This window comes from Fringilla coelebs (assembly GCF_963513975.1).
Source record: "Fringilla coelebs genome assembly, chromosome: 1".
In the NCBI taxonomy this organism is placed as follows: Eukaryota; Metazoa; Chordata; class Aves; order Passeriformes; family Fringillidae; genus Fringilla; species Fringilla coelebs.
In genome coordinates, this window is record NC_140028.1 from 133,191,930 (window position 1) to 133,202,657 (window position 10,728).

At 35.9% G+C, this 10,728-nt stretch overlaps 1 protein-coding gene across 3 annotated transcripts in view; it reads left to right on the forward strand.

Annotated features, from left to right (window-relative positions):
• Positions 1-10,233, forward strand: part of LOC311163402 (macrophage mannose receptor 1-like) — a 33,797-nt gene extending 23,564 nt beyond the window's left edge. For 2 of the 3 annotated variants that reach the window (XM_084222239.1, XM_084222240.1), the window contains exons 22-30: positions 70-266; positions 1,861-1,963; positions 2,626-2,858; positions 4,006-4,171; positions 5,534-5,686; positions 7,145-7,261; positions 7,523-7,690; positions 8,750-8,785; positions 9,173-10,233. In XM_084222239.1, the coding sequence (XP_084078365.1) occupies positions 70-266; positions 1,861-1,963; positions 2,626-2,858; positions 4,006-4,171; positions 5,534-5,686; positions 7,145-7,261; positions 7,523-7,690; positions 8,750-8,785; positions 9,173-9,393 (1,394 nt within the window). In that variant the 3' untranslated portion in view covers positions 9,394-10,233. The remainder of the gene's footprint in view (positions 1-69; positions 267-1,860; positions 1,964-2,625; positions 2,859-4,005; positions 4,172-5,533; positions 5,687-7,144; positions 7,262-7,522; positions 7,691-8,749; positions 8,786-9,172) is intronic. The other variant, XM_084222241.1, reaches the window with a different exon arrangement.
• Positions 10,234-10,728: the final 495 nt, after the last annotated feature.

The window sequence follows — 10,728 nt, forward strand, 5'->3', positions numbered from 1 at the left end:
TTTATCAGTTGATGTTTTGACTGATCATGTAACACAATAATTTTATCCTCTATTGGCTTTTTATTCTAGCTTTTCTTACGTACCATTTGAAGGATGCTTCAAATGATCTTTGGATTGGCTTGAATGATCTGCTCAGTGAACTCAACTTTGTGTGGTCTGATGGAAGTGCTGTCTCATATACAAACTGGGCTAAAGGTTCCCCAAAACTTGTAGAACCTATTTTGTATGACAGTCTGCATCCAGAAGATGGCCAAAATCGGCAACAGGTAAATATTGCTCAGTGTTTGCCATCAAGTTCAAATCTCAGGAGCAATACCACTCCCAGTAAGCAGCTCACTTCACTCCAGACCTTGCCCCAGCCTTCTGTATTGGTTAGTCATCTATCTTTACTCTAGGACTAGACATTAAACCTTTCAATCTTTGAGTATTCTAGCTATTTCAGAGCATAAAATGGCATTTCTGTAATTTCGTCAAAGTATTTGGCATAATTGAAGCAATGGACAGATTGAATAAAAGATTGGATATATTGAATAAAGTTAGCAAAGTTACTTTCTTTTTCATAGTAAATTGTTAATTTTTCAGAGAATATAAATGCAACATTAGAATTTTAGAAGAACATTAGAATTTTAGAAGTCAACACACAATTACTTTCATGTCTATGAAGGAAGGAGAAGAGGATGTAAGAGGCAAAGAGTTCAGCATTTTACCTTTTTCCCTTTTTAAATTTGTAATTGAATTGCGAAGGGCCAGTAGATGTCAACTACTTCCTAAGCTCATCAAACCTTCTCCACTGCTAGCACTTAAATTAGACCTCATAATGATGTAAATAAAATGTAGTGTTCTACATAACCATACCAATACAGGCTGATTTGCACAGCCACATTGCCTATCTTCTATTTATTTCCATATCTTGCTTTCCAAACTTGCCCTTCACAATATATCATTCCATTCACTGTCTATTCTCCCACCATTTTTGTATCCATACCTTTAGAGAAGTCAGGGATCTGGGCAACCAGCTTAATCTACACCTGAGCCTATTCATGTTGCTCTTCCCCATGTAGCCATTGGTCAAGGTGTGCAGGAAGACATAAGTGACACCACACAAACCATAGCTCCACTGCAGCTCTAATAACACCAGAAAGTACCAAGCAGGAAAATAAAAATGTGCAAAGGTACATCCTGCTTTTCTCCTTCACCTTCAAGACACTGACAGCTCTCTCCTTCAGAGGATCATTTTCAAAGGCCCAACAATTACCCCATGGCAGCTTAGCAGAGGAGATTGCAGCTTGTAATAAACTTGTAATAAATTTCAGCTTCTAATTTGATCCTGTACAGCTGAAAGAGAAATTCTAAGAACTAGAGCTGATGAGAGCTCTGCCAAGGACTGTAATCTAGGTGATTTTGTCAAGAATCAGCACTATTTATAGCTGTCTTTGCAAGTGAAATACAAAGTACAACCCCTATTTCATTCTTATTCAAAACCTTACTGATAGTCACCCATTAGTTGGGATAGGTAATGTGGAAGGAAGTTCTTGAAAATAATAACGTCTTTCAAGTATTTCTCCTGGAAAATAACTAAATGAACAAGCAGGCTGAGCTGAACAGTGTGCAACAGGGGAACTGGCCACCACAAGGGAGGTCAGAAAGGACAGAGAAGGATGAATGAAAGGTATTTCTAGAGCTGTAACACACCCTATAACACCAGAACTAAAAAACAACAACAACAACAACAACAACAACAAAAACCAACCAACCAAACAAACAAACAAAAAAAAAAAACCCAAACCTGAAAGTACTCAGTTATAGTACTCTGCTATAACTTCTAAGAAACATGTATATTCTTTTCCTTACTTCCAACAGTTTGACTGTGTTTCTCTAAAGAGAGGTCCTGCAGATGACACAGGAAAATGGAATAATGAGGGATGTTATAAATACAGAGGGTATATATGCCAGAAGAATAGTGGTGAGTTCTGTTAATCTTGAAAATTATAACATAAGGATTAAAAAAAATTTTCTTGTTTAACACACTTTATTTCAGTTTAGTTTTAGTTTGTTTAATTTTGTTTTGGATTTTAGGTAAAGGATCAGTAAAACCTAAGGGCCCATCTTGCCTCCCAGTGTTATTTAGCAATGTTTTTGAGAGTACATAGCAGAATATGGGAAAGGAAAATTATTTTATTTTTAAAAGTGTAGTTTAATAGATGAAGCCCAAACAATTTTATTACATATGTTCATGGTGATCTGTAGGACATCAAAACTAGTAAGTTTAATATTATCCATAAACACCTGATAGTCATTAAGGTGCAAAGAGTATTTTAAAAGCAGGCAAGACAGGTGTGTTATTTTTGCATGATGGGGTAAATTTACCTCTGCAATGTAAAATACTGTGCATTTACTGATTCAAAATTGTCAGAGGTTGAAAATATATTTCTTTTATCAGAAGTGTTGTTTTGATGTTATATTTAATTATAAACAGCTAAGAAGATGCTCTCTTCCATTAGTCATTTTATATTAGGTTTGTAAATAATGATGTTACTCAATTGCTGAAGTCAAATATGAAGATGGTACTCAATTTCTCAGATTTAACTGCTTGTGGGGTGGGGTTTTTTTTCCTTTTTCCTACAGATCCTGAACTTCTTAAATCATCAGCAACAGTGCTGGACTTTGCTTTTGCCCCTTCCAGTGGGATTAGCTATTCTGTCACCCATTCCAAAATGAACTGGGAGGAAGCACAGCAAAACTGCAATAACAATGCCTCAGAACTTGCCAGTATTTTAGACCCACATAGCCAGGCACAGTTGTTCCTACTTGCAAAGGAGTATGGAGAACCTCTGTGGATTGGTCTCAACAGCAACAGGGTAAGAACAAAGGCATTGCATCCGCACAGTCAGGCTGACACAGAACCTGATTTTACTTCATGCTCTCATCTTATTGCCCATTGGGATTTCTGCCAGTGTAGTGCTGAAAACAGCATGTTACATCAATGTAACAGCCATCTGCACTGAAAAGCTTCAAATAAGACTCATACAGTAGAGATTTCCTTTAGCACAAGGAAATGTTCCTGTAAAACCAGTATACAACAGCATAGTGCGTTGTTTGGAGTAGTTTAAAGTATCTCAGATATAAATTGTAAAATTTCCTACATTTTGAGTTGATTTTAATCTAAAAGTGATTCCAGGCACAACGTACATCCTGGCCTCCTGCCACATGTTTATGTACCTCAGTGATCAGTGACAAGGTATCAGAGGTCACACACCTGTCACCTGACAAGGAACAATTTTTATGTGGGTGTTTATGCTCACACATTTTACTAGAATGGTCTTATTTATGGTAGCAATAGCAAACTACAGCTGTGAATAGAAACTGGGATAAATAGTAGTAAAAGGAATATTGAGGCTATATCATACGGTACATACTGACCATGGCTGTATTTTTTTAAATTGAAAATACAATTGGTGTAACTGCTCCCATTCAAAGTTAGAATATTATGGAAAAATAATCCCTTCTGTTTGTGAGATGTCTACATCAGCTGTATTACAGAAGAGGGTGCACATTTGGATGGTAGGTGTGTTTTGATAGGCTACACTCTTCATCATGAATCACAGTCACGACAACTACAACAAAAAGCAATGGTGATTACAGCTGCTTAAGAGCACTCCCACACACACTCCCATTCTCCATGCAAATGTTTGGGTGGTCATACCAACAGGATATCTTATCTGACTCCTAGTTTTATGCCTTCTCTCATGCCTCCTTTTTTTTTCCCTTCCATTTCCCAATGCTTGAAAAAATGCTCTGAATTAATGTTAGATATTTTTTGGAGGCATTCACATTTGTGGATGACAGACATTGTACATTTTAGTCAGTTAGCATTTACAAGCTAAGAAGAGGCCCTAGTAAGCAGATGATTCTACACAGGTTATATGAGAGCTCTCTTGAGGATCCTGTATAGTAGCTGTGTCACTGTAAGCAAACGTAAAATTACCATATAGATTTTACTTCCAGACCAGTGGCAAGTATCAATGGACTGACAGGTGGAGTTTAGTTTACAGCAATTGGGCCAGTGGAGAACCAAAGCAGACACTAGCATGTGTCTACCTAGACACTGATGGCACCTGGAAGACAGCTTCTTGCGAGGAAAAATTCTTTTCTGTCTGTAAAAAATCAGATGGTGAGTAACTCCATGCATGCATCTTGACTAGAGGCTGTATAGTGCAATAAGCCACTGGAAAAATACTTTGTTAATACACCAGTATACAGGTCGACAGGATTACCTAACTAGTTCTAAATATTGACATGAATTCTTTCCAAAGTTAATTGATTCATAGTAATTACCAAAAGCCTAACAACCAAAGGAATGAATATTCACTTTTTTTAAGTATCCATCCTATTAGGAAAAGTAATTCACTTGCTGTAAGATCTGTTTTTATTAGGCAATATAGGAAATTCTGTATCCAGTTTGGGGTACCAAAGTTTGAAAAGCTTTTCTGTCAACTTGGGTTTTCAGATCACTGGGAAACAATAATTTAAAGAAAAGATTGGAGTTGGACAAAAGACTATAAGAAACTATATTATTAATACTAAATATTACAAAAGGAGCCTTAAAGGATGGGATTTAATTTTTCTGTGTGTCTGATATGAGTTGGAAAGGGGTAACAGACTTAAATACAGCAAGGAGAACCTTCTAATTTTATCAGTACAAAAGTCTTTAATAAATACTCTGGACAGATCAGCAAATCATCATCACTACAGCTCGCTAAGAACAGACAGGACTAATATCTGTCAAAAACAATATATCAGCTTCATGTCACCTGTGAGCACAAAGATGAAGTAAATAACCCCTTGGAAAGCACAATCTTGTGTAATTTATATAAAAATAAGTAAAAATATTATTTCAAAATTTAGCTATATTCTTGAATTTTTCAACTTTATGGACAATCTTGAATCATTAGCAAATTTAAGTCACATGGCAAATTATGTTCTAAGATGTTTTAATATGACAAAAAACTTCAAAATTCATATACATTGTCTCTTTTAACTTTATGATTCTGGAAATCTCATTTGAGAGTTAAGTGTTCCTTAGGGGGAAGCAACAGACGGTGGAAGACTTACAGGAAGAAAAGATAATTTGGAAGAATATATAATTTACATTCCAGCTGTATTTATCTACCCATCAAAATTTTCCTATTATATCAGTCAGTATGGAATGTATTCAGGATATAGTTTAATAAAAAGGCCTGCAAACAAGCTTAGTTTTACTACATATATATATAAATAACTATATATAGTTGATTCACAATCACAGTTTCTACTGCAAGGTTTTATAAGGTTTTGATATAGTGAAATCACATTGATAAATAAATATGAAGGAAAATATTGTCTCAAACAGAAAGTCAGAACCATATTCAAGCTCTTAGAACAGGCTTAATTTCTTCTAAGATTACAAACCTAAGATTAGTTTTGTCCTACTAGCATAAAGGGAAAAACAAGTTATATAAAATAGCTGGACTCCAACTACCTGATCTCTTATCAGTAATGGCCCCTACTGAACCCCCACAACTTCCTGGAAAATGCCCTGAATCAAGAGGACACAAATCTTGGATACCTTTCTCTGGTCACTGCTATTACTTTGAGGCCTCCAAGAAAAGAAGCTGGTCTCAAGCTCACGAGGAATGTGCCCGACTAGGTGAGTGTTTAGTCTTAGAAAGATTGATGATGTAATTAAACACATAAAATAATGGATAATATTGCTAAACAAACCTCAAATTACTTTAAAACTTCCCATTTAATGCTTTTTTTGGTTGCTTTTCTGAGCATGCTTTTGCACAATAAACGTAACTTTTGTCAGAGACAGCAGCATCTCATATCTCAAATATCAGGTGAAATACGAGTATCTCAAAAAAGTTTTATGGCAAAAAAAAAAAAATTAGATAGGGAAATAAACCCTAAGACCCACTAAGGCACAGGCTGCAGCATTGGCTTTCCCTTCCCCAAGCAAAAAGGACTCCACATGCAGGGCAATCTGGGAGACACAAAGTCATAGGATAGTTGTGTTTGTTAGTCACAGGGCAGCACAGCTCATTAAGTGGATCTCAGTGGCTGGACAAAAATGAGGAGCTGTTTATATTTCATGAAGCAGTAAAACACAACAGTTGGGTGTGCTTACCTGCTCTGGAACAGCCTCATGCTGCCCCCATGGAAAGAAGAGCAGTACCTTCATCCCTTCAAAAGGGAAAAGACACTTTGCTCCACATTTCTGGGAACTAGTGCAATGCACCACATCTTTCAGTGTGACTAAGAATAAGAAACATCCTATACATTTCCAAAGGCACTTCCTCATATATCTGAAAACATTGACCTATAACTGAGTTAACAGAAAAAATAGCTTTGTAAAGTCATTTTGCTCTACAGCTGTACCACAGCTGAATTCCTGGAGTGGTTTTGTAGAAAGATAAATCACATAATTACTACAAAAAGTAAACATTACACTAATAACCAGGATGAAAGGTTACAATTGGACACTGCTTTATGTTCTAAATTCCTACACTTTTGCTTGCCTGTTACCCTCTGGCCAGGCCAGGAAGGTGGTCATTTCCTTGTGTTCCCAACGCAGCTTTGTGTATTTCCAATGCCAGGGCATATGACAATTATAAATCAACTTCTGGACATCTCCTGGACTGCAACCTCCATCTGCTGACACATCCTACCTAACCTGTTATGATCAGGCACTGCCAAAACTGCTGCCCAGCCACCAATGAGGGACAAAGCTGTAGAGGCAAGAAGCACGGTGGTGACTACATCACATGTATCTGTTTCAGCTTACTAGCACCACAATCTGGGCTGGGGTCAGACCTGGCCAAAAAGTGTTGCAGGAGAGCAATTGTTCTTCTCTAAAATAGCAAAGACTAAAAATATCCAGAAAATTTGAGAAAATTCATATCTTTGTGCAGATTTGCATCCATACAACATACAGTCATGCTCAAAAAAAAAAAAAACCAAAACCATACAGTGATATAATACCCACAAAAAAGACTAGTGAAAAATATGAAAAAGTTGGTGTCTTTTATATACTTTTGCATATCTTTTATTGACTTGAGCTCTAAGAAAATGACCCACTGTGATGTGTTCCTTAATATTTTTTCAGGTGCTGATTTGGTATCAGTAGGAGACTATAGTGAAACAAACTTTCTGTCAGAAACCATTAATATACTCCATGGAAAATCACTGAACTTTTGGATAGGACTAAAGAAAAGTGACAGAGGTAATATCTTTCATCACATTACCCTATCAAATGAAATTTCATGTTGTGTTAAAAAGAAATCAACTTTGTACACTTGAAAGTACATCTATATATACAAAAATTACACCAAGTTTATTTCAAATTATGCCTAATATGCTTAAAATTATATTTGAAAAATTTAACTAGCTATGCATGTTATAAATTTTTGTTTTCTCCATTACAACTCATTCTATTTGTCTAGATCCTTGTATTTTATACATACATGTTAATTTTTAATATTAGGACGGTGGGTATGGACAGATAAATCTGCAATGGATTTTGTCAACTGGGAGTTGGGAGAACCATCAAACCAAAGGCTTAAAGACTGTGCAGAACTATGTGCACTGTCTGGCTCCTGGAATACCAACCTCTGTTCTTTCAAAAAAGGGTATATCTGTAAAAAAATTAAAAGTAAGTAGTATTTCTAATATGTTAAGTTTGAAAATGTCTAATACTGTATTTTCATTGTACAACACAGAAATGTAAACTACTCTGTGTGCTAAACTAATTGACTCTAATGTCTGCCTAAATACTGACATGGTTTCTGACTGCCTCTCAGAAGGCAGCATCTCCCCAACATCCTCTAGAACCACCACCAGCACTGTGCAGCCATCATAAATACTTCAGGCCCCTGAGTTTAGGTGAAAGCTAAGCTCAAAAGCAACACTTTGTCTAATTTCAGCTGAATGTATTCTCAAACAAAATCTTGTTCTGATGAGTGCAATGCAAACTGTCTTGTAGAAATGCTGCAACTGGTGATTCCTTTCCTTACTGACAATTGATCTGATGGATTACAGGAATAGCATGGCAAACATTCTAGTGGCACTTTTTATCTACAGTATGATAGAATCATGTTTAATAAAATACTGATAGTAGCCTGATAGAAAAATTACCATCTGTAAGAAAATGCATAAATTAGTTTACCTACTGACATTAAATCAAAGTAGTGCAGAACATTGATATTTTGTTTGGTTCATATTTCTGTTGACCTTTGTATTACCTGCTAAGTTCAGGAAGACCAATTACCATAGGAATCATATCCACATGGAATGGTCTCTGACCGAAGGGGCTACAACAATAGAAAGGTCTTTTCAGCTCAGGTAAAATGCTCATGATGCACTGCTAACACTCCAGACCTCCTTTCAGGAAATACCTTAAAATGACTAAGGATACTGTGGGGGGATTCTCAGAAATAAACATATTTGAAAACATTTTTTGAAATAACAGAAATCTGTCTCTACATGTTGTTTTGGGTATCATGACTGAGGAAATCAGATGCTCTTAGGATGAAAGACCAAATCATCCTACTAGAGTTTTACACATGCTTAGTTCCATCCCTCTGGAAGAGTGACTGTCACTAACACATGAATTCAGGGGGAATTGTCAGAAACACTGGTGCTTAGGAACTTTGAAATACCTTTTTTTTTTTTTTTAAGCATTCAGAATAAACATTGTTTTTCCTTTCAAAAGCTCCCGAAAACAAAGAAATATCAACAGAAAACACAGGTAAGCATACTTCCTTTTAAGTAAAATAATAAGAGCATGCTAAAATAAAACAGGAATAGAATTACATCATTTCATAGTATTTGTTTTGTGAGTGTTTAAAAATAAAAAATCCATTAAGTTTTAATCTGCATCTCAATATAGGATATAGAGGTTATCCTGAAGTAAATATTGATTTACTTTTATGTTTATATTTTTAATATTGGGCTTTGATCAGATTTAATTATATTTTGTTTGGTATTGGTAAAAAAAACAACACCAAAGCACATCTTGAACTTAAAATCTACATACACATTGAATTTTTTTGCTTTCTTGTTATAGAAGTCGCATTTATTATGAGATTCTGAAATCTTTTAAGCTCAAAGGTTATTCCATTGTATATCCTTACAGAAGAGAAAATGGAGAAAATACTTTCTGCTGGCATCATTTGGCTGTTTGTTCTTCTAACCCTTTCTGTAGTTGGAGCTGGAAGTATAATTTATTTCTACTTGAGGAGGAAAAGACAAAACCTGCCACATATTTCAACCAGAATGAGTGGATCAGAAGCAACTGTGGATATTCAAGTAAAAGACACACATTCAGACATGCAGTCTGACCAAATGCCCATGTGATCCAACTACCAAAAACCAGGCTATAAATCAATGAAATCTTACCTCAGCTTTCTGTTTTCCCACCCAGACAATAGTCCTCCTTACTTCTCAAATACACATATATCTTTCAAAATTCCTTTCAAAGTGTTACAGAGTTGTTTAGTCTGGGGAGTGTATATGTGTTTTTCATACAAATGGGCATGGCTGAAAAGATGGCTCCAGGGGTGTTATTGGGAAAGTATGACAGATATTTACTATGCAAAAGTTACTTTATTTAGCTTAGTGTAGAAATTCTCCCTTTTTAAACACAGGGAAATCATTACTCATTACTTTAAATTATTTTCCCTGTGTGTTATTTCAGTGGTATCTAGACTATGATGGGAATCACAGAATTAACTAGGCTGGAAAAGATCTTTGAGATCATCAAGTCCAACCTATGAAACTCTGCTCATTTCAGGTTTTCAGCTTCATAGTTTATGATACTATCTTTTGATGAATGTAAAAACTGTTATGATACCTGTATCTGTGTATTAAGTACTATTTGTTTACAAAAAAAAAATAGAAAATTGTAAAAAAATTGAGGAGGCTCATTTAGTTTTACCTCCAGTCTAAATTTTTGAATTATGCCATTTCCTATGGCCTCGCACAATTCTAGTATTCTGCAAATATCTCTATTTTTTGGAAGTTCAAATTAATATTAAAGATAGAACAGGAGATGATCTTTTCATTGGGTTTTATTTCAGTAATGATTCCTTTAGTATGCAGAGCTGTTCCTTTTTAAATCCAAACATGTATAACAGTCTTATAGTGCTTTTTGTAATTCTTTGGTGCAGAGATATAAAATCACTGACATACTTTTTGAAAATACATTCCTTCTTTTTTGTTGTGATTTTGTTTTACAAGGTGCTGCCTAGACCCTTCTCAGCTTTTCTTCCATGGTACACAGTAGCAGGGTTTGCCTCAGGGGGCAGTTTATCATTCTGCATATTTTAAGACATGCACCACCCCTCCTGAGAAATGGAAACACCTTTCCCCAAGCCACACGAGGGCATGTGGCACTAATGCTGAAGGCCATATGGAGGAGCAGGCCTCCTCTGCTGGAGAGCCGAGGAGCTTCTACCAAATGAATGTAGTGGGCAACAGATTCCTTCTTTGGCCCCTGTGTCACAACTTCTCACTCACTCCACACGCTTATGGTCTCTGACTGATTAAAAGATGTGGCTGCACTAAAATTCTCTGCAAGGGAAGGAAATACCTGGAATAGGTTTCTGCAGCAGGACTTCTGGGTCTATGCCTGAGGAGCTTGAGAACACACTTGAACTACTTCTATTATTTACATTTATCCCAGATATCCAT